The 27,437-nt window shown below is 48.3% G+C and overlaps 3 protein-coding genes across 3 annotated transcripts in view; 2 read left to right on the forward strand and 1 right to left on the reverse strand.

The window, feature by feature from the left end:
- The window catches only part of PMFBP1 (polyamine modulated factor 1 binding protein 1), a 50,595-nt gene extending 49,184 nt beyond the window's left edge, over positions 1 to 1,411 (forward strand). Inside the window, exon 22 of the mRNA XM_008702532.2 lies at positions 1,256 to 1,411. Coding sequence (XP_008700754.2) covers positions 1,256 to 1,411 — 156 coding nt within the window. The remainder of the gene's footprint in view (positions 1 to 1,255) is intronic.
- Positions 1,066 to 18,541, reverse strand: DHX38 (DEAH-box helicase 38). The gene is made up of 27 exons (XM_008702399.2): positions 18,385 to 18,541; positions 16,014 to 16,353; positions 15,480 to 15,667; positions 14,726 to 14,827; positions 14,029 to 14,176; positions 13,752 to 13,870; positions 13,531 to 13,607; positions 12,931 to 13,086; positions 12,250 to 12,411; positions 11,954 to 12,061; positions 11,456 to 11,568; positions 10,335 to 10,472; positions 9,751 to 9,937; positions 9,430 to 9,615; positions 8,914 to 9,054; positions 8,455 to 8,565; positions 8,251 to 8,367; positions 7,959 to 8,066; positions 7,451 to 7,563; positions 6,879 to 7,087; positions 6,633 to 6,787; positions 6,044 to 6,199; positions 5,812 to 5,946; positions 5,504 to 5,629; positions 4,894 to 4,989; positions 2,937 to 3,058; positions 1,066 to 1,559 (listed from the first exon to the last, which is right to left on the reverse strand). Exons 2-27 carry the CDS (start codon positions 16,334 to 16,336, stop codon positions 1,475 to 1,477), a joined length of 3,681 nt encoding a protein of 1,226 aa, XP_008700621.2. The 5' UTR covers positions 16,337 to 16,353; positions 18,385 to 18,541; the 3' UTR covers positions 1,066 to 1,474.
- Positions 18,542 to 18,730: 189 nt separating this feature from the next.
- TXNL4B (thioredoxin like 4B) lies at positions 18,731 to 26,949 on the forward strand. The gene is made up of 4 exons (XM_008702397.2): positions 18,731 to 19,031; positions 21,674 to 21,842; positions 23,422 to 23,573; positions 25,351 to 26,949. The coding sequence occupies exons 2-4, from the start codon at positions 21,711 to 21,713 to the stop codon at positions 25,514 to 25,516; spliced, it is 450 nt and encodes a 149-aa protein (XP_008700619.1). The 5' UTR covers positions 18,731 to 19,031; positions 21,674 to 21,710; the 3' UTR covers positions 25,517 to 26,949.
- Positions 26,950 to 27,437: the final 488 nt, after the last annotated feature.

Here is a 27,437-nt window from a genome sequence, read left to right on the forward strand (position 1 = left end):
AGCCTGTTCGTTAGTGACAAAGCTATATTCACTGGAACCTCAATTTTTGCCCTGTTCTGTTGCATCCCTAGCCCAAGTCTGTAAATAGATCACATACCCAGCTTACTTCTTTCCACAGAGCAGGTAGACACGTTCTGCTAGCCCTCCAACCTGGTGCCAAGATTAGAAGCCTTCCCAGATGAGCAGCCAGCAGCCCTGTCTTCACTCCAGAGCCATGAAAAGTCAGTTTCTACCTGAATTCCCAATAAAGGCAGTTAGAGGTAAAAAGAATGGAAGTAGAGGTGGTAGCTGGTGCTGGCTGGTGAAGCCAGGCTTCCAAACTCATCCATAAAACACTTAAATTTTAAATTCACATCCCAGGAACAAAGTGAGAAAGGGAATAGAAGTAAGAGTATGACCCAAGAGGCTGGAGCTTAGCACTGCTGGCCTGGGATCAAGGTGCTTCTGAGCCCCAGGCCAAGCCTGCCAGTGATTCAGCCCCAACACAGAATCTTGCAACCAGCACGTGGGAGAAGCCCCACCCCAGGGGATCACAAAATAAGGGCCACGGATGATGCAAAGGGCCAAATACCCAAAAAGCCACCTCAGCAGATACGGGCTGCTTAATAAGAGAAAAAAGACTAGATGATCCAGCAAGGATCATCTTTTATGTGCAAATCAGTAAGAAATATTTTATACTGTTTTTGCCAATACGTCACCCTTCCACGTGCGGAGCAGAAACTTCTGCCATTCTGAGCAATAGAGCAGCCAACCCACTCCTGGGGAAGGGCAGAGGGTACACGGCTGCTCACCAACTTCCCACTTGGGCCACTGGCCAGCCTTGCCCTGCCCACCAGCTTTGGAAAGAGCAAGGTACCCTCAGGCCCCAAGCCATTATCCTTCCCTTCCAGTAGTGTCCCACCTTGCTAACCCTCCTCCAAGAGGTGCTACCTGGAGAATAGAAATAAGGCAACCTGAGGTTTTAGAAGGATCCATCCAAGGAAAGTCAAGTCGAAGTCCTGCCCATCTTCTTACTTATTACATGATTTAGGGCAGTGAGGCAAAAAGGAACAGTCTGAAATGCGATAACATTTTACAAACAATAAATTTATTTCCAAATCCTGAATTATAACCAAATTACAGTTCCCTCTAGCTCTATTTTGCTGCTTTACACAGAATTTAAAAAACCATAGTCACGGCCAAGTCATTTATACACCAAGCTCCCAGGAATGGTTTATTCGGATACAATGGGTCTGGCCCCCTCTCCTGGCCCCAGCAGCTCTCAGCTGCTCTGCAACCCTGGGCCTGCACTGAGGAACTCCTCCCTCTGTTGCAGAGCTGGCCCCTGCAGGAGCTTCCCCCAGGGGCCATGATGTACACAGATGAAAGCGCGCAGATGAAAGGGTTTTATGGCAGGCCCCGGGTGCTCTAGCCACGGGGCTCAGGGGCTCAGGACTCAATGCGTAGCTGCATCCTCTGCAGGCAAAGCCTCAGCTCAGAGCCCAAAGCGGGCTGGCGTGCGGCGAGGGGTCATGGGTTCCCCTTGCTCCTTCCGGCCTGGAGTGTAGATCTTTGTAGACCTGGAAACACAGAAAAGAGGGATGAGGAATCACACTGCTGCTCACTCCAACCAGGAAGCACAGGAGAATGAGGCGCCTGAGGTCTTGCTGTTTCTAGCTGGTATGTGAGCAGGCTTTGGGACTGGAGGGTTTTCTCCTCCAGCACATTTCCACCCCCCGCTGCCTTCCTCATTTGTAATGGGGAACAGAATAAAATATCACCTCATTCCGATATCCACCAAGGACTGTTAGGAGGTACGAAAGGAATTGTTAAAAAATCTACCTCCCAAGTGAGCTATGGAGGTAGCCTCCCAGCCACCTCACCAGGCTGCCCCTCCATCTGTCTAATAAAGAATCTAGCCGGCCTTTGTCCCCAGGTCCTAGTAGGCAAGATTTCTACCACTGAACCTCCCATGCACCTGTCCCCAGGTCCAGGGAGGTAATCTCTAAACCCCTGGGATTTCCCAAGGAATTGAATGTCTCTGTTACGCATGGTGGGCCCTCAGACCACATCTGATAATTTCTCCTAACGAAATGATTCAGGATGAGGGCTGTCCTTTGAGCCTCATGGTATCAGCCCAGCCTCTGTGGAAAAAAGGAGACTGGAAAGTGAGTCAATCACATGGATGCTTACTCAACCCCTCATCCACATGAATGAAACCCCAATAAACATGGACACTGAAGCTCTGGACACTGCAGCCTCCCTGGCTGGCAATGCTCCATGCATACTATCTATCACACACCAATATGCCAGGAGGGTAATGCAGCCCTGAGGACAACGGAAGCTTCGTGTGAGGAACTATCACAGACCTCACTCTCTGCGTCTCTCCTTTGGCCTGGTTCTGATTTGTATCCTTTGGCTATAATAAAACCGTAATCATAAATACAGTACTTTCCTGAGTTCTGTGAGTTATTCTAGCAAATTAGTGAATGGGGGAGTCCACAGGGATCCCCAAATTTATAGCGAATTGGTCAGAAGTGAGAGTGGCCTTTGGCAACCCCCCAGCTTGCAGCTGGTGTCTGACTTGTAGGCAGTCTTGTGGAGAACCGTGCGCTTCACCTGTGAAGTCTGACCTAACTCCGGGCACCAGCAGAGACACAGAAGCCCAAGGCTCCAAGGCTCCCCTGCTGTCCCCACCGTGACTTCCAAGTCCTTGCTTGTCAGTGAAGCTGTAACTTCTCCAGCCCACCGCAGGCCTCAGTGCGTGACAGTGACCAGGAGCTGCAGATGTTTCACCACCCGTGACAGTGTCTAGAACTCCCCCCATGCCTCCATGTGGGACCGGTCAACCTCTGTCGCCATTCGGCCCTACAGTCAACTTCACTTAGATCGCGACCCTGCATCGGGGCCTGCTCCACCTCCAGAGCCTCCCACAGACAGGCTCCATCCCAGCTCACCTGACACTGCCCAACGGGCTGCGCTTTTCCTGCTCCTGCCGTCGGGCTCGCAGCTGCTCCTCAGCCAGTGCCATCTCCTCCTCCATGGCAGAGGCTTCCTCTTTGGCCCGTCGGCGGTTCTCCTAGAAAAGAGAGAGACATACCGGGGACCAACCAGTGAGGAGGCCTCGTCCGCACCCTTCTCCCTGCTGCAAGCCAGGTGCTGTGTTCTCTGCCAGCTCTCAGAGCCGGGGCCACATGGCTCCCGCCCCAACACCAAGGCTCCCTAGTCTTTTGAGGCCGAAGCCTGTTGTCCTCATTGATTCAAGCCAGACACTACACAGTTCAGTCCTAACCCTGTCATGTCTCAGCACTCCACTCAACTCAGTCAGTACTTTCACTCTCTTACCAAGCGCACAGTGATGCCAGGAGGTACAGGAAACTGGGAAGACATGACCACCTGGCTGGGAAGAACACACGTAAGGAAGACGTGTGCGGGCCCAGTGTGGAGAGTACTGACAAGAGGAGAAGCAAGAGCCCTGCCAACACTGCAGCCCTGAATCATAGCTCCGAGCAGTGGCCGTCCATGGACAGTAAGACCATGAGGAGACGGAGCAGCAGCTAGAGAACTGCTGGAGGGATCAGGCAGAACCACTGATCAGTCCCAGCATCCTCAAGAGTAGGACCACCAGACCTTACATGTTTCCTGACAGGATCAAAAAGGACATTCACAACACCACATGCATTTATGCACCTTTGCCCCAAACAGCTAAACCTGAATCCTACCAGGCCTTAAGATGAATTGCTATTTTGTAGAAATAACATGGGATAGAGGCACAAGTTAAACACCATCATGAAAAAGCAATCGGCCAAATACAGAATGTGGAACATTCTACAAGTGACCCGGTTTCTCCAATAAATCATACCATAATAAAGAATGGGGGCAGAGCATGTTCTAGAATAAAAAACTTAACAAACATAATAACTAATTGTAATGTTTGGATCCTAATCCAAGCAGATCAATCATAAAAAGTTATCTTTGGGAGAAAAGGAGAAATATGAATAAGGACTGGAAACTTAGATAACATTAAGGATTAATTTTGTTAAGCAACAATGGCATAAAGGTTACATTTTGAAAACAAGTTTAAGTCATTTTAGAGATGCTTATTCAAGTTTTTATTGGCAAAATAACGTGTCTGAAATATGCTTTAAAGTTTTTCCAGAAAAAAAAAAATGGTGTGTGGAAGAGGGTGGGAACAAGCCAAACCAGACTGACCAATGTTGATCATTATGGAAATTAGGTGATGAATTCATGATGGCTCCCTATACTGTTTTTTACACTTTTATGAATATGTGGACTTTTCAGTAATAAGGTTTTTTTTTAAAGGACTCTCAATTGCTTAAATGTCCAACTCTTGATTTCAGCTCAGGTCATGGTCTCAGGGTTGTGGGATCAAGTCCTGCATCAGGCTCCGTGCTCAGAGTGGAGTCTGCTTGAAATTCTCTCTCTCTCCCCCCCTCTCTCTCTAAATAAGTAAATAAAATCTTTTTTTTTTTAAAGATTTTATTTATTTGACAGAGAGAGAGATAGCCAGCAAGAGAGGGAACACAAGCAGGGGGGAGTGGGAGAGGAAGAGCAGGCTCCCAGCGGAGCAGAGAGCCCAATGAAGGGCTCAATCCCAGAACCCTGGGATCATGACCCAAGCCGAAGGCAGATGCTTAACAATTGAGCCATCCAGGCGCCCCAAGTAAATAAAATCTTAAAAAAAAAAAAAAAAAAAAGAATGCTGGGCAGACCAAGCAACTGGAGCAGATAGTGGAAATCTAACAGACCAACCTGGCCCGATCACAGTTTTTGTGTTTGAGAGAGAAGTAAGGAGAGTAGGGGTGAGATGATGACATTTCTTCAATACTAGGGTGAGGGGAAAATGGATCCCACACACAAGGAGAACCTCCATGGAAAGCGTGGGATCCTTACCTGCCGAGACTTTCCTGCCTGTTTCACGCTGTAGAACATGGGGCCGAGCTCTGCTAGCCACTCTCCATCCACTGCGGTCACACACTGCATGTACTCCTGCAGGCAGAAGGATCACAAAGTGGTGGTCACAGAAGAGCCAATGCTTTGGGCTGTCCTTCCCATACAAGTCCACAGTTAGGACCCATGTGGGAAAGGCCTGACCCCCAGCCCACTGAGGCTGAAAAAGACAGACACAAGCCCCAGACATTGGAATTTTAATCCTTTCTCCCAAATTCCTCCATGCTCGAAAACATGCCCCCTAGTATCCAAGAGGAAAGGCCTAGCCCCTCAGAAGGCCCATCTAATGACACCAAGAGGGGTTGATTATCCCAGGCAGGAAGCAGGAAACAATCCCGCTGGGATCGCCGAGGCCACTGTCATCTAAAGGTTAACTCTACATAAGTTTCCCCCAAACCCAACTGAAAGCCAATCTCTCAACTCCCCTCAAAGCAACACATGTGGCCTCAAGTCTCCCGAGCTCAAAGCTCATACTGGAAGGCAATGAAGGGTTACAAAGGCCTGGCCCAGCCAGGTATCCTACATCACACCAGCTCTGTCGGAAAAGACTCACCTTGGTAGTCATGACCAGCTCGTGATACACTATGTAGTCTGGGGTGTAGCCCATTCCAAAGAGGGAGCTGGTGGGGTGCAAGTGGCAGGGCATCCCTGTCCGGATATTCACATACTCCCCAATTCCCTAGGAAAGAGACATAACAGGTAGCCACATCAAAAAATCGCGGCCCCACGTGGGCAGCCACTCCATCCCTCGTCTTGACAAAGGCCTTGGTGGGGAAAGCTCAGATCTGCAGGACTGGACAATGAGAAAGACCTTTGCCCTGGATCAATTACCAGGCCAGGAAAGGGCTCCTCCGGGCTCACCTTGAGCTTGGCTGCCTGGTGGAAATAGGCGGCACAGATACACTTCCTGACAATGTCCCAGTCAGTGCCACACGAGGCCAGGCTCATCCGCTGCTGCACCATGATGTCCTTGAGCTGAGCCCGCACCTCCCGGACCTAGAGCAGGACACGGAGCAGAGAAGGATGGAGCCCCCCTCTTCCTCCCTACCACCCCTCACCCCAACATCCTGCTCATCCGGGCTACTGCCCCTACCTTTCTCATGGCCTTGGCGTGGATAAAATGATCATTACACCAGATGGTGGAGTAGTTATTATTCTTCCACTGCAGGTAGACATTCAGGTAGGTCAAATGATCACTCTCGGGGACAGCAAACTTCTCCCGGATCTGATCACTCTCTTCCTCTCGGCCCTAGGAAGGAAAAAGGACCTTCACTCCAAGTACAGGGAGTCCAGGCCCGCTGAGAAGACCCTGCCCCTACCTGCACACACAACTTCAAACACGTCGATATGTTATCCTGACAACACAGGGAAATTACGTAGCTTTCAACAAAATATTTACTCTAAAACATGAGGGCTCAGGCACAACTGTTATCAGAAGATAAAAAATGCTCTTGCCAATTTCCAAATCACTCTCTGAAAACCCCTGATCTAGCCCATGCTTTCCCTCACCCCAACCTGCTTACCAGAAAACAGCAAGATTATTCTTTGGAAACTTGGGACTCCTGTCCCTCCACCCCATGTTAATGATACAGAAAGAAACCAGTCCCCTCCAGTCCCTCAAGCTCCCGTAACCTGCGCGGCGGCCACTGGGGTAGGAGAAGCATGGGCCGACGTGCCCCCACCTTGGGCCTGTAGAAGATGGCCGGCACGGAGAGCATGGACACGATGAGCAGGATCTCCGAGCTGCAGCCCATGTCACAGGACACAATCAGCATCTTGGACAGTGCCGGGTCCAGCGGGAACTCCACCATCAGCCGCCCCGTCGAGGTCAGACCACCTGGGAGAGGAGCAAGTGCAGATATTAGGGGACGCGGTGAGGCCAACAGAGAGAGAAGCCCACGTCTTCCCCGGCCGCCGGGCCCGCGCACCGGTGTTGTCCAGGGCCCCGAGGATCCAGAGCTGGTACATGGAGTTAAGCATGTTGTCCTCGGGCGGCGGGTCCATGAAGTGGAACTGCAGCAGGTCCTGCACGCCGAGGGACTTGAGCAGCAGCACCACGTTGGCCAGGTTGGTCCTTTGGATCTCCGGCACCGTGGTGGTCAGGAGCTCATTCTTGTAGGCACTCTGCGTGTAGAGCCTGCCGGGGACAACACCGGGCCCTCCTGAATCTCCAGCAGGCCAAGGTGGAGGAGCCACGCTGCCTCAACTGTCCCCTGCACCCTGAAGGGAAGTGTGCTGTGCTCCAGCACAGGGGCCTACCGCACCGGGCTGCCTGAAGCCCAAAGGCGCTCAGACCACAGCTGCCTGGAAAGGCTGCTGCTTCTGCTCAGCAGCAGATGGTGAGAAGACCAACACGTGCCAGTGCTGCCACCAGTGCCCAGCCTCAGGGATCCTGGGGCCAGCATCCATGTGCAGGCTCACAGTCCAGTGCCCACCGCCCAGCTCCACAGTCCGCCATCCTGGTACTGCCCCAGAAAGCAGGCTAGCACAGGGCTCCTACCTGAAACACTGACCTGGGCCCGTCCTGCCAGCACGCCCCGACCTCTGGTTGGCATTGGCCTGGCTGATGGGGTAGATCTGTAGAGCATCCATGCCAATCCTGGGGTTGAAGACCTTGGAGGGGACAGTAAAGAGCTGATGAAGGAGACAGCAAGGGGCAAAGGGGAGGCAGCCCTGAGACAAACACAGACCAGCCTAGGCTGCTACATATCACAGAGCACAGTGTTCTAGCAATGCAGGCGACCAGGAACCGTAAGCAATCTCCCCCACATATATCAGCTCTGTGATCTTTATTGAGTTATTAAATCGTCTACTTTGTGGTATTATCACAAAGACTGAATCAGTCAAGTGCATGGCAAAATCAGCACTCAAATGTTAGCCTCTGAAATAGCACCAGCACTTCGGAGTCTATCCCTACTTCATGCGCTGAGGACCCGGGGCCTGCCCTCCCACCTGCTGACCTACTGTGGGTGATGGCCCACGGCCCCAGTGCCCGTGTCTCCCCTTACCTTTAATTTGCAATAACCAGAGTCAATAACAAACATGATGCCATCGACAGTCAGAGACGTCTCAGCAATGTTGGTGGCAACGATACACTTCCGAACGCCATCCGGAGCCTAGAGCCGGGCAGGACATACAGGGAGGGCAGGCTGTAGGCCCGCAGGTAGGACAGACTCCACAGGGGAAAGAGCACAACCCCCTCCCCCAACAGAAAAGTAACACCCTCTCTCTTGTCCTCCTGGGAAGAATCCAAGGAGACCCAAAGGTGGGGACCCAGGACAGACTTTCTTGCTGTCGCACCTTCTGGAAGATTTTAGCCTGGAGGTCAGACGGCAGCTGGGAGTAGATGGGCAACACGGCCAAAGCAGGTGCATTTTCCAGTTCCTCCAGATGTTCCACAATCTGGTCTGAGGTCACCTGAGGGCAGAGAGAGGAGCCATGAGCTTCCAGAGCCCCTCACAAGCACGACATTACCCGTTCATCAGTCATGACCAAGGCACACACCTCAATGTCCTCTTGTCCAGGCATGAAGATGAGGATGTCCCCAGGGGCCCCTGACAGGTGCACCTGTAAGGACTGCTTCACTGCAGCCTCCACGTAGTCCTCCTGTGGGGTCTGCAACACCAGCCAGGGACACAGTCAGAGGGAAGTTATCAAGGGAAATGCAGGCCGGCACCCCTATGGGAACCAGTGGCTAGTCATTGGTGTGGGGCTGAGGGGGTGGACGTCCAGGGCTACAGATGGGCCTGCCTGCCCTCCCTGGGCCCTGCACTTCTCCTCTAATAAAACTAAACCTCCCCCAGAGTACAGCCCTTTATCTCCGAGCCCTAGAGCTAGCTGCAGGTTGCCCCATCTACCCCATGGTACCCGCAAGACTCTTCCCAGCTCAGTATCCTAACCCACGCCCTCCAGCTGGGTTCCCATCAGAGGTCAGGATCAGTTCAAAAAAGGAGGCCTTGGTACCTTGCTGAAGAGAATGTCAACAGGAAAAGTACGACCAGGGATGTGGAAGATGGGAACATTCCCAAAAAAGGCAGCAAATTTCTCTGCATCCATAGTGGCTGACGTGACAATGAGCTTCAGGTCTGAGCGCCGAGCCACCACCTAAGAGAAGAGGTCAGTCTGAGGCTTCCCCAGAGATCTGGAACCCTTGGCACCTGCTGCCCAGTCTCATCAACATTACTCCCAAATGAAACGGAGACCGAAGCTGACGCACTGGCACATTAGACTCTTAAGAATCCTGAAGACTGAAGCCAGGGAGCCACAGACAAGAGAACCACAAGTCACTACGCTGAGCAAGAACAGAGTAAACTACAACACCAGGTCTCAACCTGGAGGCCTCAGGGGACGCTCTGGCCTGTCAGAGACCCGTCAGCCTCCCTAGGCAAGAGCCTAGCCCAGGGAGCACCTGGGTCACTAACTACCAACAGCGCGCTGCTCAAAGCCCTGGGGACACAGACTGTACCCTACAGCCCTCACCTCCCGGAGCAGCCCAAAGAGCACATCCGTGTTGAGGGAGCGCTCGTGGGCCTCATCCATGATGATGGCACTGTAGTGATCCAAGTCCGCTTCCCGGAGCGACTCCCGGAGCAGGATCCCGTCCGTCATGTATTTGATCAAGGTGTTTTCTGACGTGCAGTCTTCGAAGCGGATCGCATAACCCACCTGAAAGTCAGAGAGAAAGGGCTCAGAAGCCCTGGGCCCTAGCTCGCTGCTGGCACACCCCATGCTGGGTCCAGGCCTTAGCAGATCAGCTCAGACAGATGGAAGCCACACAGCTCAGCCCTCACATCCACTCACCTCCTCACCAAGGTTTCCCCCCATTTCTTCACTGACTCTCTTGGCCACAGACATGGCAGCCACACGCCGAGGCTGGGTGCACCCGATCATCCCGTAGTCCGTGTAACCGTCTTCATGCAAGTACTGTGTCAGCTGAGTGGTCTTACCACTTCCTGTCTCTCCAACCACGATCACAATGCTGTTATCTCTACAAGGGAGACAAGACGAAGGGCCCATCGGGCTGAGTGGAAGGCCACCTGGGAGCCTCCGAAAAGATGGGGCCACCTCCTATGCCCACATCTGGCTATGCAAGGAGCACGCCTGCTTAGAAAGGTGGATTTCCCTGGGAAAACAGCCCAGAACCAAGACACTTCCTAGAAAGTCTAGAAGACGGTGGGGGTTAAACAAGTGAACTATAACAAAACAGTGCTGTCCTGCCTGCTTCATGCAAGTAGCCCAGGGCACCCATGTCACATTAAGAAAAAATTCTTTGTCTGCTCCATCAGATGCAATGCCCCAAAGCAAAAGAGCTAGCGAGTAAACACGAGGGACAAAGGGGACACCTGATTCAACAACGGCCCACCCAGACCCTGGGCAGGAATTACCTGATGATAGTCAGTAGTTCTTGCTGCACAGCAAAGATGGGCAGGTACTGCCGCTGCTCCAGAATGGACTTCTTTTTGGCAAATTCGCTGCTGGCTTCGCTCTTTTTCTTCATGTGATCTGCAAACTTCTGCTCTGTCCTGAGAACACACAGCAGCCTAAGCACCCTGCACAATTTCCCACATTGTTCTTCCTGACTGGGTTCCTGCCCTTCTTCCGACACCCAAGAACGAGAACTACCTCAACAAGACACACAGAAATCTCTGAGACCCCAGAGCAGCCAGGTAACCTGAGATGCTCCTCACCATCACCCCGGGACAGCCAACAACCAATGCCAGAGGGTTAGGTTAACTACAAGCTAACAAGGGCTGATCGGGAGTACCCACTTCTCATTTGGGTCATTTCTCACAGGTACAGAGACTCTTCACTCGGATGCCAGTTCAGCAAGACTTCAGAATGTTCAGAGGATGAGACTCACGAGAGATGTTTGAGTCCAGCCACCTACCCAAGGTGGGAACCCCAAAAAGCAGCTAGCTACCACCTGCTTAAATACCTCCATGAACAGGGATATCACCCTCTGATAAGACAATCCTTTCTATTTTCGAACCACCGTTAAAAGTAGTTCCTCCTTCCATTAAACTGAAACCTAAGGGAGCAAAGCCCACCTTCCAATACTGAACATCTGAAATGCACTTAAACAGAGCAGCTAAGGTACTGGGCTCCGAAGCGACACTGTCTGGGTCTCATCATCACTCCACCACTTATTAGCTGGGTGACCTCAATCCAGTTACTTAACCTCCCTGGGCCTCATCCTCCGCACACAGAACATGGGAAGGACAGCACCTACCCCATGGGACTGTCGTGAGACTGCAGGGAGAGAGCATGTGCGAGACTAAGGCCAGCAGGCAGGGGTCGCGCCTACAACAGTAGCGGTGGTGGCAGTAGGAATAATACTCAGGAAAAGCTAAAGATGGCAGGAGAGAAAGACCAGCAGGAAGGGACCAGAAGGGACCAGAAGACACAATTTTCCTATTCACGAACCAGAAATTCTATCTGTTCCCCAGCAAGTGTCCTTGAGTGCCCCAGTCTTTGGAGACAGCCCATTGCTAACCAAGACTCCTACCTATAGTCCACTTTACCATCTTCTGTCAGAGCTTTATCTGGCTCTTCCTCTTTTTTGACACCCATGATATCGCCTAGCTTGGTTCCAGCCAGCTCCCAGTGTTTGTGTTGAGCCTGAAAAAAATACAAAACATAAGTTGGCTCCATTGTGTAACACACTGTGGTCAATGGAAAATCAATCCCACTTGACAAGACGCTTCATCCAGCAGGTGGTAAATTCTCACAAGGCAGCAGTGGCACTGAGCCTGCTTCCCCATTTCAACCTCAAGCTCCCCAAGCCTCAGGTCCTGCGGTTGTCTTCAGTAAGGCCCCGGGGGAGGAACACAATCCCCTCCCCCAACAGCTCTTTCTTGCTCTGTGAGTGTTCTTGAACTTCCAACGGGAACCCTACCTGTGAGATCTAATACAATTTCTAAAAAGAAAAGAGAAAGACCAAAAACAAAACAAAACAAAAAACTCACAACAGAGACTCCCCAGCCCCAAATGACATGAAACCAACCTTTTTGCGTTCCTTCTGCTCCCTGTGCTTCCGCACTGTTTGACTGCCCTTCCGAGCAATAATGGCCAGGTCAGAAGTGGCATCCTTGACTGGAATCACAGGCTCTGGCTGCGGAAGGTTGAGGAAGAAGAGAAGTTCCCCACTAATGGTTGAACTCAACAGGAAGGTCCACTTCATAGCAGCCCCAGTAAACGGAACAGACTGCTACCCTATCAGGCTGGGGCCTTTCTCCCCCCTCTTTCTTTTTTCACTTTAGTCTATCTGAGCTGGCTCCTCTCGGGCCCCAGGAGCCTCACCTGCTTGGTGAAGACGATGCGCCCATCAAGAAAGGGAGGAACCAGGTTATGCACCATCAGATGCACCTTGGCCGCGCTGTCCTCCTCGAAGTCCTCGTCTACCTCCAGCCGATGGACCACCCCACTGGTGAGCATGCGGTTGGTCTCCCAGCGCTCATTATCCTGCGATGACACAAAGGGAGACCATGCTCAGACTGCAACCAAAAGGCATCCTGAAAGGTCACCGGGCAAGTCCATCCATCGAGTCCTGACCAAGGGCCTGGGGACGCCACAGAGGTGTCCCGGGCCTCTGTACCCTGCAGCTCCTTAGAAAGCAGAGTCGCTGATCCCAAATCACAGACAGTATTTTTTCCAAGAAGCAGCCCTTTATATCTAAGTCAGAACCTTTATACAGACAGACACATGGCAAGTGTCCCCAGCCCCACTGAGACACAAAGAACACAGAGCCAGGACCCACCCTATCAGTTCCCATCCACAGCCGCCCCGGAGGAAGGACTGCCGAAGAAAGAAGTTAGAAATTGGGAGTTTATCTTAAGCTGCGGAAAAGTTCCACACCCACCCCTCCTCTGCCTCCAGAGGTACAGCGACACGCGGTACACCAGCAACAGGGAGGCGAGCTGTGCTGCCACCACGTGCCCCCGACTCCAGCTGAGTCAGCTCCAATGACTGTGTGCAGCCCACCTCGTTGATCTGCCTCCGCTGAGCCGAAATGCGCTTCTGCTTCTGTTTATGCAGGTGCTGCTCCCGCCTTCTCACGTAATCCTCCGAGGAGTAGGCCAGGGGATTGTGGAATTCATCGTATCCCTCATCCATCATGTACCAATCCCGGTCTGCTTGCTGTAGCACAGGGGGCAAAGCAATGAGAACGAGGGACAGATGGCGTTTACGTGAAAGACAAGGCCAGAGAGGAGAGGTCTGGGAAGAAGTCACTGGTGTGCAGACGGGGCCGGGGAAGGGCTGCCCTGCTGGAAGATGAGCCACCTAGATGAGAACTACGAGGACTGACTAGTGACGGCACATCTTACATTTACCACACGGTGGCACCAGCACTTAACTAGAAAGTTAGGTCGGCCCTGCAACCAGTGAGAAGTTTCCCTGGGAGCCTGTGCCTCTGTAAACAGATTCCAGGGCTTCGGGACTGAATAGGACTCCGCTCCCGAGACTGCCCCGTGTTAACCTCCATCATCAAAGTCTAGCTCCGCTGGAGCGTCACTCATGGCCCACTCGCCTACAGAGGGCCACCACCCCTCGTTCAGTCCCTCAGAGACGTCCAGCTTTTACCCTCTGGTCATCCTCCCATTGCTGTCGTTCCTCTTCTGTGTCAAACGAAATTCCCTCTTCACCATCCTCGCGTCTTCCTGAAGGAGAACACGTAGCAGGTCAGTCCCAATGACCCTAGCTCATCCCCTAGGGCCACCATCCCTGTAGAGCTGCACTGCTTTGCTCGGCCCACCAGGACGAGCCATCCTACTTTCCTGTCTCTTCCTCCCTCCCTGCCTTACCTCGGCCCCTGGACAGACGGGGCGTGGACCCCAGGTGTCTTCTGTCATCGGCCCACTCGTTGTATTTGTAGGATGGGGTTGGCAGAGGTGTGTCATCTGAATACCTGCTCCTCACAGACCTGGGCAACAGTATAGCCAGCATCACTTAGCAGTCACTAAGCCGAGACATGTTCCCCAGCTGCCATCTGCTCGCCCAGCCCAGATCCCCAGATCCCTCCTCACGTCCACCCTTTGCCACCCACCCAGGGAAACCGGGCTGCCCTGCCCAGAACATCACCTATCCCGATCGCGACTGGACTGTCGGTGGCTCCGCTCAGAATCCCGATAGGAGGGTGTCGGGGAGGGCGATTCCCACTGCGAGCGCCTGGAGGAGCCATAGCCACTGTCCTCTTCCTCCCAGGTAGACCTTGAAGGAGTAGCAGCATCTGGGGCCACAAAAAACACAACCACCAGAAACATCTAGAGCTATCAGCCAAAAGTCAATTCCCCAAATTTCTTTCTTTTCCGACGTATAAACTTCGTATCTATTTGTAACAGGTAAGATGGTTAGGACAGTTTTTAAAGATACCTGGATTTTAATGGTCCAGTTTTCATGGGTTTATAACATTTTTCTTTTTTTTTTTTTTAAGTGTATTTACAACATTTGAAGGAACAGCCAAGTTCTCTCAGCAAACATACTCCTCCTGGATAAAAATAATTATTTGTAATAAATCCTCTTCCCCAGCTCCCTATTCTTTCCTGCCATTTGGCAAACTGGCCATTCAGCCAACCAGCCTATCAGCTTAAAGGAGCAGATGCATCTCGACAAGGCCAGGGCCCCCCCACCTGACTCAGAACCAAGTAGTCCAAGAAGTTCATAGCAGAATCAGCAATTCTGACTCTGTCCACAGCAAATCAACTGAGGACGGGAGTCGCTTACCCCGCCTTTTACACTCAACCCCTCACAAATCACCACAAGTGACAGCTCAGTCTACCTTTAGGTCGGTGTCTCGGGCTCTCCGGTTCATTTCTTCTGCTGCGCTCTGAGCCTCCATCTCGCTCAGATCTACTGCTGTGTCTGCTTCTATCCCGCTCATCTGTCAAGAGCCACACACAGAGCTTAGGATATATGTGTCCCATCCTAACTTCCACCCGTCTTCACCCTAGAGAAAGGACAGGCCTTCCCACTCACTCACAGGTGCAACCTGCACTGCTCTAATGCGATCCATGGGCTCCTGAAACTCACATATCCCCATTCTTTCAAGGGGAAAAAATAGTAACTGGCTAGAAAGTTTCAAACTCACAGTAACAGTTATTTTCCTGCAAGAATTCAAAAAACAATAGTTACAAGTCTACAGTGAATAGATGTTTAAGAGTTACAAGTCTATAAGCTATAAAACTTAAAACAATACTGAGCAAAGTCAGCTTTGGCTTTTATGTGTAGCTTTGCTCCACAGCACTGTCCTTTCTCTATCACCAACACTGTTATAAATTCTGATTTCTTAGATGTATTACCCATTATCAACTTTACCACCAATTGTGGTGATAAAATGAGGACCACACACTCAAGCAAAGCAGCTTTGTTGCAAGTAACAGTTCTTAAACTGCCTGCTATTACCAATCCTGACAAAATCAAAGCCAACAGGGCTCCCTAATTATTGGGCATTAGAAAAACTCCTGCAACAGGAAAGAGGCTGACATGTTAATTCAAATGTTTAACAAGCCATAGGAACTATGCCGACCAGTTACCTCTGTCTCTCTTGCGGTCACAGTCTCGATCCCGTGATCTCTCTTTCTTCCGATCCTTTTCTTCTTTGGACGAGGCATAGACACCATGTTCCCGCCGCTCCCGCTCTCTCTGCCGACTGCGTTCCCAAAACTCTTCACTCACACCACCAGGATGGGATGGAGTCTCTACCCGAGCAGATCGATAATGTCTGAAACAGGGAGGGCAACTGGTAAAAGGCCCTTCCATAGGAGAAAAACCTTGCCCCCAGACCTCTGGCTGGCTGACCTGTCCTTTTCCACTTTATCTCCCTGCAGGCTTACTTACAGCAACAACCCAAAGCACTTCTAATCCCCATCCTCTCTTCTTTAGCTGCCTTTGAATGTTCCCCACAAATCTGAAGAAAACACCAATTCCTATCTACCTTCAATATTACAGAATCATAATAAAATCATAAAGGTCTACATGTCCAAGAAGAAAACAGACATAAACACGAGATGTTATTTTCTGGTCTCCATTCTCGTTCCCTTTGGGTCAACCCATCCTAGAGCCTTTACCTGTCTTTTCGGCTATGTCGGCCAGCTTGGTCACTGCCCTCCTCCTCAGCATCCCTCTGGTCATCCTTGCTCTCCTCCCAGTCCTTGTAGGAAGAGATTCTGGACTTCTTCTTGTCCTCCCCATCATCCTTCTCCTCTCGCTCCCTTCGTTTCAGGGAAGCTAACAAGTCCAGTCCCAGCAATGAAGGGCGGGGGGCAGGGGCCTTGAAAACATGCTGCTCACTGGCTGCACTTTTGGTCTTGCAAATAAGACCGCCAACCTGAGAGTCCAGATCAGTGCCTTCCAATCGATGGATCGAGGCATCCTCGCTGGTGTCCTCCATGACAGGCTCTGGAATGTCTGTGGAAGGAAGACAACCCATTTTGTACTGGATGTAAGATGTACTGCTATAACCCAGGATAACTGTAGTTAGAAGTATATTCAGGGGGCTAACCTCCCCATCAAGACCAGGCTTTGTTTAGCTACCTCTTGCCAAGACCTTTCCATTAAGTTACTGACAATCTCAAAAGATCCTCCGACTTCCACCCCAACACACATCAGAAATAGACACACACACACACACACACACACACACACACCAAACACCAGGATCCAAGAGGGTATCATCCACGCAAGAATAGACCTCACTAAGGGACACCTGCTAGAACATCATAGCATCTAGAAAGGGACTGGAGGGGAAACACCACTAGATTTTAAGTCAGAATCCTCAATTAGAATGCAAGCTTTTGACATTTTCTACTTGTATGATTGTAAGCAGATAATATATGGTTAGGCATAATTTCTATATCAGAAATACTGATTTCTAAACAGAAATACTTTTTGCTTTATCTAATCCATGGAGTTATTGTGAGAATCAAACACTAGAGTGCTTGTGAAAGCTCTCTGTAAGCATACAATGTTACGTAAAGGTGTTACATTATTTTATTTGCTGTGCTCCCATATACCAATTGGGGCTCAACATTTTCTACTTGAGTTCTTCTAACTCTCTCTCCCTTTAAACTACAGATACAGTAGAGGCCACACTGGGGTATAAGGCTACCATCCATGTGATCCATACATTAATGGCTTTTTGGGGACCAGTTGTGTTTTGTAGAAAAAAATTACCTCACAGCAGTTGAAATCTGTTTAATAACAATTCATGTTCACCAAAAATATTGATGAGAAACATTAGGTTAGGAAATGGTGTTCCCGAAAAGTATTAGGGTGATTGTAAGATTTCCCGGCACTCAACTTGTAACAAATTCCTCTTTACCCCCCATTACACACCATCCACTTATAAACATACACTGATTTCTGTGTGCTTGGATAATTCTTTCAGCAAGTCAGTGAAGCAAAGGCACTGTCAAGATGTTGGGTACCACTGGAATCCAGAATGTTTTGCCCAGCTCTAATTAACATGCATGGCTCTATAGAGAAATAATGCCAAACATACTGGACACATAATATGAACATAGATACAAGAGTTGCATTTTGAAAAAATGCCATCAGGCATAAGAGAAAACGGAGAGCTACATATTGGTGACATCTGTGTGCATGTGAGGAAATCTAAATAAGAAGGTAAACATGTTCTGCTCAGCAGTAGTCTGAACTAGAAAATATACTCCCATAATAGAAAAAGAGAAACTTGTCTGCTTTGCTGTTGCTGTACCCAGGCAAAATAAACGTTTGATGACTAAATGGATGAATGAATTTAAACTGATGAATGGAGAACGGGAAGCCAAACATTTCTAGAGACAGCAAAGGAACACAGCAACAGCCCAGGACAAGGCATCCGACAATACTTAATTAGCTCTGATTATAAATAAGGAGTTAAAGGACTGGATTCTGGATAATGATAAAAGACAAAGAAGCCACAGAGAAGACACACACAAAAACCCCAACAATTTATAAAAATTAGATTTACTCATTCAACAATTTTTCATTGACTGCCTTCTATGAGCCAGTTGCTGTTCTGGGTAATAGGAATGGAACAGAGAACAAAATAAAAATCCTCGCCCTTTAGTAGCGGAGATCACCTAGTAAAGACACCACTATGACAGAAAAAAGGAAGACAGGGGATCCCTACTTGTGCTCGGCCTCTGCCTGGGAGGGGGCTAATGCAGAACCCTAAGGAAGGGTGCAGGGTGACCCCTGGACAGCATCCCTGCACCTCCGTGAGGCCGCGCCAGGCAGCAGGATCTGACCAGATCAAGGAGAAAGGATGGCCCAGACCTGACCAGCGCAGCATCCCTAAGGTGAAAAAGGCAAGTTGAGTGGCACGGACAAGACTTTGCAAACCCGGGCAGGAACCTGAGCGAAGGACCGATATCCGCCGCTTGGAGCTGCCATGATTGTGGAAGGGCAGGTCAGGAAGGAAGCAGGGACACTTACCTCACCAAGCCCGACTCTCAGGACCTTCTGTCCCTGATTTTGGGGCTCCGACACCACCACCCCTCACTCAGACGGCCTTAGAGATCCAGTACCAAACCTTGAACGCGGCCATTATTGTCCCATAATACCTTGGGCGATCCCCTCTATCCATCCAAAGATACCATCGAGTGCAGCCCGGAAAAAGCCGGTTCCTCGCTCCAAGGGCGGGACCGAAAGCACTCAAGGCTAGAGTGTCCTCCTCTGGAACTCTGATCAGAGAGACTTCCGAGTCTCGTTGCAACCAATCACACTTAGTCTGAAAGGCGAGAACAGAGGGAGGGTGAGGGAAGGAGATCGGTCATGTTTAATAAGGGCGGAAGTGACTCTACGGCTTCCGGCCGAAGCTGGGCAAAGTGGGCTATGACTAGAATAACCACTTCAACTTGTTGGACTACTGAGGAGATCGACCCCCAAGTTTACCTACTGCGCCTGTGCGTTTTCTTTTTCCGTTTCCGTTTCCTTAAGTGGTCACCGAGAGTTGCTGGTAGCGGCTGGGCTACTGTGGGTTATCCCTGGCGTAGAAGGAGCCGCCGGTGTCCCGACTTGTTTGGAGAAGAGTTGCGGACAGTCCCGAAGTGGAAGAGAGGGAGGTGACTTGTACAAATAAAGTAAGTATGGTTTTCCTTAGCAGTTGTAGGCCAGGAGTAGCCCAGCCATAGGCTTCGTTAAATATATGTATATTTATTTATCTCGAATATCCTGGAAAAAGAAAAACGCTCTCTCCGATGTAAATAAAAACCACCTGTCTCATTCGCAGAGATAATCACTGATGGTGTTTGGGGTTATTTATTTCCAGTTGTTTCTCTGTGCAAAGTATACATTTGTATTATAGTTAGGTTTTGTAGAGCAGTGGGATCACACTTTGTATACTGTTTTATAATTTCCTTATCATGAGAACTTTTCGGTATCTGAAATATTCATTTGTAACACAATATTTAGTGTCCGTGTAATAGTACGTTGCAGGATTGCACTATCGTTTATAGTCACTTATTTTGAGCTATTTAGGTGCTTTCCAGTTTTTCACCACTAAGAATGTGTTAATATTTTTTTTCTACATAAATCTTTGTGGACGTGTCGAATTAATTCTCAGAAATGGAATTGTTGCTCAGACGGTTTTTTTCCTAGAAAAGTTTTGCTTCCCTGCATTCCTGCGGGGACAATGAAATGCGTGTTCGTTCACAATCTCGCATTATTGTTTCATCTTTACCAACTTAATGGCTTTGTCAAATCTTCTAATTTGCTTTTCTTTCTTTACTAGTAAAGCTTAACTTTCCAAATGTTTTTGTCCATTTGTACGTCTTCTTTTGTGAAGTCTCTGTTGGTATCCTTTGCTATGAACATATTCTTAGGTGTGGCATCGGTTTTCCTCTCTTCCTTCCAAAATTTATCCAGTCCCCTCACCCCGGTGAACAGCTTTGCCCTCCCCTCACTTCCTCCTCTTTATCAGTAACATACTGGGGGTGCTATTTGAATTCTTGTGGGATAGATCCATCCTCTCTTTGACTGTCCCCTTCATCAATAATTTGTTCTGCTACTGACATTTGATGAAAGCTCTTCTGGCAATCAGCTTGCCTGTTTAAAGTAGGACTTATTATGGGAACGATTTCATTTCCTATATGAATTTTTATTAGTATCTTAAAATGTGACTTGTCACGCACACAAAAATAAAGAAATCCTCCCTTTTCATAGCATTAGCCAACTTTGGGACCAAATTGGAAATGTCAGGTATCTCAATGGAATTTCTTGTGGATGGACTCAAAAATAAAGCTCCTTGATCAAAGAGTTTCTCAACCATAAAAGTAGGAATTTAGTATAGCAGAAGGAACACTGCACTAGAAATTTGGTGACTTGTATTCTAGTCCTTGTTGTAGCTAGAACCAAAACCGTAAGCAAACAACTCTGTAAAACGAGGGGATTGAGTTAGATCCCTTCTATCTCAGTATTTTATGACTTGTTTACTTTTTGTGTGTGGTTGTCACACACACCCTTAAATGATCTGTTTGCGGTGTGGTGAGGTGCAACTAGTAAGGTATGCACCAAGAATCTTTAAACCAGGACTCAGGATAATACTCCATCAATAAAAGACTTTAAAAAGTATGATACATGCATAATGGGATGGCTGGGTGGCTCAGTCAGTTAAGCGCCTGCTCAGGTCCTGATCCCAGGATCCTGGGATTGAGCCCCCTGTCGGGCTCCCTGCTCAGCAGGGAAGTCTGCTTCTCTCTCCCCCTCTGCACCTCCCCCCTGCTCATGTGCACACAGGCTGTCTCTCAATAAATAAAATCTTTAAAAATTTTTTTAAAATGTATGGTCCATGCACAAAATAGTATGTCACTGTGACAATATTTGTAGAGATATGGAAAGATCTTCGTGTGTTAAAACACCACGAAGTGCAGAAGAGTGGGTAAATTATGTGTACGGACATCTGTCATTTGCCTCTCCAGCTCCACTCTTCCTCCTTCTCTAGACTGCTGTGGAACCAGGAGACTGGGCTGCCTTCTGCATCTCCCCTGCCCTCTGGTTCCAGTTTGAGTCAGCCTGTGGGCACATTAGCAGACGATCAGAGGGAGGGAGAAGAGTGGCTGCATCCCTTCACTGCAGGCTGACCTCCTATACAAGGGCCTTCTGCACCCTGCAGTCCCCACTACACATTTCTGCTAACTGCGCCCTCCCGTGGCCCCTTCAGGCCTAGGGGTGGGAACAGCACCCTGCCCATACTAGCTCCAGTACAGCACTGCACCCTGTTTTCTTCCTATACCCTGCCTTCATGAAAATCTCTTCAAATTAGCAAATTTGGGAATGTCATCTTTTTCCTGCTGGCACACTGGCCAATAGAGTAGGCTATCTTTGGGGTAAAAGAGGGAAAAACATGGGAATGCATATTTATATTTTCCTGTAAATGCATAACAAAACTGGGAGATACATGAGAAGCGAATGAAAGTAGCTGCGTGGTGCGTGGGAAGAAATAGGCCAGTGCAGATGGGGCCAGTTGAGGGCAGACAGGGGGAGGGAGATTTTTCACAGTGTACCTTTCTATATTGCTTCTTTTTAAGCTGGTGGACTTGCCACCAGTTTGTGCATTTAGTGTTTTCCTTTTACTTTTTTTTGATACTGTGTTGTATGCCTCCATTTTTTCCTCTGGGAATAAAATATGTGTATGTTACCTACTCCAAAAATTAAGTTGCTTTTTTTTTTTTTAATTAGGGCTCATGCACTTCATCTTTTTTTAAATATTGCAACTGTATTTCAGGACTGACGGTGAGGATTACTGTTTGGATTATTTCAAGATGAGCTTCCTATTGCCCAAGCTAACTAGCAAAAAAGAAGTAGACCAAGCAATAAAAAGTACTGCAGAGAAGGTGTTGGTCCTCAGGTTTGGGAGAGATGAGGATCCTGTCTGTCTGCAGCTAGATGATATAGTAAGTGAATTTTTGAAATAAATGGTTTTTATTAAAAATCTATATATTCTCACTTCAGTATCTACAAAGTGCTTGGAAGAGAGTGGCCAGGCCCAGAGAAACAGCTTTTCATTTGTTGGCACACTTTCCCCAGGAGCTGGTCATGTGCCTTCCCTGAGCTGAGCCCCCAAATCTCTGATTGTGCTGAACCTGTCCTAGATGTCCTTCTCCAGCAGCAGCCATCCAAGTTCACTTTTACCAACAAGGCCGTGGAGGACCAGGAAGAAACACTATTAACAAGCGTCTGTGAACATTATTTTACCTGGTGCTCACAACAGTGGGATAATTACTCTTCCCATGGGGGGAGATGAATGCCAGGGTGGTCAGGTGACTGCCCACAGGACAGAACCACTAACCTGCAGAGCTGGGTTTGAACATCGTTTTCTCTGCCTGCAGATAAGCTTTTCTAGTGTATTGCCTCCAGTGTGTACCTGATGATAATCTCCGATTTCATAACACATCTTCATACTCTGATGACTAAGGAGGGGAGTATGAGACAGAATGGGTTTATTCCTGGCTCTGTTTATTATGGAGAGAGACTTACCCCAGAACTGAGACCTCTTCCCAGCATCTCTGTTGCTGCCACCCACAATGTGGATCCTGTATAATAATCTTTATTACTGTGATTAAAAATGAGTGTGTGACATGTTAACCTGAGGGGGAAAGGGGCCAGAGGATTATACCCTCAGCAGTAGAGAGGAGGGAATATCCCGGAGCCAGGCTGCCCGAGTTCAAGTCCTAGCTGTACTGCTTACTATCTGTGTGACTGGAGGCAGATTACCTCAGTTTCTTCATCTAAGAAATGGGGACTATAATAACCTCATAGGAATGTTGTACAGATTGAATGCGTTAACAAGTGTAAAGCACTTTCGACACTTAGCACATAATAATGCCATGCAAGTTTTCACTATTTTTATTACAATTATCATTCATGGGGGGATTGGAAGGAAAGAGATTTGGGGGAATTTCAGTGTACAGTACATAGTTCTGAGTTGTTCTTGTTTACATGAACATGGATTTTTTTTTTTTTAAAGCTGGGATTTTTTTTTTTTTTTTAAAGATTTTATGTAAAATAAGACAGAGATAGAGACAGCCGGCGAGAGAGGGAACACAAGCAGGGGGAGTGGGAGAGGAAGAAGCAGGCTCATAGCGGAGGAGCCTGACGTGGGGCTCGATCCCACAACGCCGGGATCACGCCCTGAGCCGAAGGCAGACGCTTAACCGCTGTGCCACCCAGGCGCCCCTGAACATGGATTTTATAAATCCACAAAAAGCTTATAAAAACTTTTTATAACCAAAAACAGATTTTTTTTTTTAAAGGGAGAAATGTATTCACACAGTTTACCCAGGGCCCTCTCACACATCTACCAACAGAGACTCAGACTCTGAATGATAAGGTTATACTGTGTCTAATGTGGAACTCAGCAGAGATTCTCACCCCAGGAATTTCTTTCAAACAGAATATCCCAGCAAAAAGTTTCACGGGAGAAACCTTAGCTGCCTCTCGTATTGTGACCTAAGTCTCTCTCTCTGTTTGCAGCTTTCTAAGACCTCCTCTGACCTGAGTAAAATGGCTGCCATATATCTGGTAGATGTGGACCGAACTCCCGTTTATACGCACTATTTTGACATCAGTTATATTCCGTCTACTGTGTTTTTCTTCAATGGGCAGCATATGAAAGTGGATTATGGGTAAGTTCGATTGACTTGAAGTTACTATAGCGGTGGGAGTTTCTTTTACTCCAGTAGTCGCGATAACTCTCCTGCCTGTGCTGGTGGCTCTGTGAGCCTTGTGTTGCTGCTGTTCCCTCAGCCGATCCACTCCTTTGTTGTGTGAAACTTGGGTGCAAAAAAGAGAGTGTTTCCAGTATGATTGGCAGATTTTAACCTCCTACTGAAGCGTGAAAGATTGTACAATTTGGGAAGCACTGACCCTCCTTGAGTGTAGAAACTACATAACAGCTTTTTTAAAAGTTTCCCAGGAATTTTATTTAAAACATAATGTCATTGTACTTAAACTTCTGGGACTGGTTGACTGCATTTGGAAAAGGAGTTCCAGCAAACTAAAACATGCTTCTCTCTGGCCAACTGTCCTGTCTTCTGCCACTCAGAAGTCATTCTTCAACCAATTCTGTCAAGAGTAAGCACTGTGAAATCTTGAACACCTGCTGCCGCATCCAGTCAGCATCTTAATACTTAATGTGTATTTTCAGTGTGTACGTAGTTCTTACCATTTCTTTCTGTGGGTGAGGTGTCTGCTTATCTAGATCTGTGTTCCTGTTTTTTTCTTTCTGAAGGTGCATTAAATATTACCTGTTTTAAGTATTTTAAAGCTTTTTATTCTCCTAGGATACAGTTGACCTAAGGATTATGTCAGTGCAGTCGTTTTCAAGGGTGACTTATGACACTATTTACCATCTTAAAAGTCTGTAAAATTTTGGGGGCACCTGGGTGGCTCAGTTGAGCATCCATCTCTTGATTTCGGCTCAGTTAATGATCTCTGCATTGTGGGATCGAGTCCTGTGTCAGACTCTAGGCTCAGCACGGAGTCTGCTTAAGACCTTTTTCCTCCCACCTCCTCCCCGTACACCACTCATGCACTCTATCTCTCTCTCAAAAAAAAAAAAGTAAAATTTTTAACCCAGCAATTGCACTTCCAGGAATTTCTCTGAAGGAAAAATAATCATGAAAGTGTGCAAAATTGGCTGCATGAATATTCATCCTGTCATTATTTAGAAAGCAAGATACATGGAAAGAACGTAGATGTCCACAGAGGGATACTAGATATCAATTTCATATAATGTTGTGGATGCAGGTTTAATGACTTTGAAAGTAGTAGGTTATATGTTAGTTGAAAAAGCACATTACAGAATAGTTTGCATGATATAATTGCCATGATCTTGGGAAAAAAGAAATGCATATGCACCCGCACACACACAGATTGGAAGGACAAGTACCGAAATGCAGCCTCTGGCCTCACTGGTAATTTTTTTTTCCTTAAAAAGTTCTACAATTAACATACTTGAAGTTTGAAATAGTAAAAAAATAAAAAACAAAGATTTCATACCCACCACTCAAACGTGTAAGTGAGGGGAACTCAGAGATGATGACCGGGTAATGGGCTTTACACGGCGTGGCCAACAGCAGCAGCAGCAAACTGTGCCCACGCCAGCATCCAGGGAGTTCTACCGGATAAGGAGCTAAGAAGTGATTAAAATAGATTTTGAAGTGGAGGCTCTTCACATGATAGGGCCCACATGCCACCCCAGTGGCTGACAGCACTGGTTTTAGTCCTGTATCAAATGGGCCCAGTAATTGCAAACAGAGAAGTCAATGTCAGGCTTTATGTCTTAAGTCTCCCCGACAAGAAGAAAGTCACAGCGACGATTCCTTTTGTTTATCCTGAAGTTCTGCTGCGAGTAATCGCCAAAAGTTCTGAGCAAGGTTGTTTTTCTTCCATGCTCTCTAGGTCTCCAGATCACACTAAGTTTGTGGGAAGTTTCAAAACCAAGCAGGACTTCATAGATTTGATTGAAGTAATTTATCGAGGAGCAATGAGGGGAAAACTTATTGTCCAAAGTCCTATTGATCCCAAGAATATTCCCAAATATGACCTTCTCTATCAAGACATTTAGCACATTTACTACTCAAAGTTGAAGACAAAGGCGCATCTTGAAGCAGTTCCTGAATCCAGCTACGCTGTCTCCCTGGATTCCTTCAGAAAGGTGTTCAGCGTTCCAGCGGAGAAGAGGTCTGACTCGGACAGAAAATGCCCCGCCCCCGAGTAGAAGGCCACACTGGTACCGTGGTGAGCAGGATTTTGCTAAAATGTCTGTTCCCTGCAAACCTCAGAGCAGTCAAGACAACCGTAGTCCGTTTTCCCAGCGTGATTTTTTAAATTTATATTGTGCTTCTCTTTATTCCTTAAGATGATACAGAATCCTTCTAAACGTTGCCTAGTATAGTTTAATTTAACTACGTCTATTTGGTACACAAGTGAAATAGAAAATCCGTTCCCACAAGAACAGAAATACTTATTTTGTACCTTAGATGTGTACACACACACACACACACACGCATGCCGCCCTTGCCCATTCCTCCACTCAGGTATGTATCGCGTGCTTTCCCATGTCCAGTCCCTGTTACCCCTGTTTCTCTTGGGTAAATGATTCTCTACGGATAGCGGGCAAATTTGTCTTACTCTGGAAACTTTCTGGCTTAGACTTCTAAAACAGTAGCCTGGTTTGCTCATTTTACTAGTTTTTATGTTATCAGATAGCCTAAGAAGTGAGACCTTGAACCTTTATGATCCAGCACCCAATTTGAGCTAAACAAAAAAATTAACTACCTATACTAAGTAGGAGCAGGTTTCTCCCAGAAGTCAGAGTCTGCCTCTCTCTGAGGCAGAGAATTTCACTCCAAGGACTCAAGACTGGAAAGAGATGTCAGAATTGTTAGAAATAACGTCTTTATGGTATTTGCCTGTTTTAATAACTTTGTGAAGAATTCTCACTCTTCCGGCATCCCTGGCATAACCTGCCACTGCTTGGACAAGTCACTGCTTCTCTCAAAACCTCACAGAGCCTCTGGATCCTGACTTTCTAGAACATGAAAGGAGATGTAGAGCTGGAGGGCCGTGGGCCAGGCAGCATCAACCTGCTCGGCAGTTTCGGGCCTCCTGGCTGACAGAAGCCCAGCTCCGTGCACACCAGCACTGTCGCTGCAAGTGCGTCCCTCCTTTACCACCTGCTTCCTTTCTGAGCCTCGTTGGCAGGAAGAGGTGACCACTGATGGGGCACAGAAGGAAGGCTGCTGGGGGCTTTTGCATCCTTCGCTGATGAAAGAAGAGAGCCGCCGCCACCTTCTCTGCCCCCTTCCTGCTCTGGTTACCCTGATCCATGGGACTGCAGCAGCCATCCTAGGACCATGAGGACCAGCGTGAAAAGTGAATGTGCGGAGAAGAACGATAAAAAGAACCTGGGTCCCTAATGATGTTTTGAGCCACTGAGTGAGCTCTGGACCTGCCTCCCTCCAGACCCCTGTGACAGAATAAAACATCTTCATTGCCTGTCACTGTTCCTTGGACTTTCTGTCAGAGCTTAATCACACGGTATTTGACATGGGGTAAGTGTGCAAATACCAGCAAAAACTCAGAACTTGTATGTGTGAAAGTCTCCTGTCTCCTCTGCTGAGGTCTTCAGGGAATGTTTCTCTGAAGTTCCGATTTGTGTTTTTGTTCCTACCTTAGTGGCTTTCCATTCCTCGAATACTGATTAGTTCCTACTGAATGCCCTGCACTATGCCAGGTGCTCCAGAAATACAAGTGACTCCTGAGCCGGAACAGACTTCACAGAGGAGACAAGGCCTGTGCCTCCAAGGAGGGTAGGAGGTGCTTGTGTGGAAAGTGGGGGAGGCGTTTTGGGAGAGAGCGCCAGGAGGAAGAAGGCCCGATGCTGGAAACAGCAGACGTGTTCAGAGAGCTCCATGCAGTTCAGTGTCACTGAAACCCAAGGGCTAGCCCAGGAGGGCAGGAGGTGCTGCTGGGGAGCAAGCCAG

Source organism: Ursus maritimus, unplaced genomic scaffold (assembly GCF_017311325.1).
Source record: "Ursus maritimus isolate PB19 unplaced genomic scaffold, ASM1731132v1 scaffold_19, whole genome shotgun sequence".
In the NCBI taxonomy this organism is placed as follows: domain Eukaryota; kingdom Metazoa; phylum Chordata; class Mammalia; order Carnivora; family Ursidae; genus Ursus; species Ursus maritimus.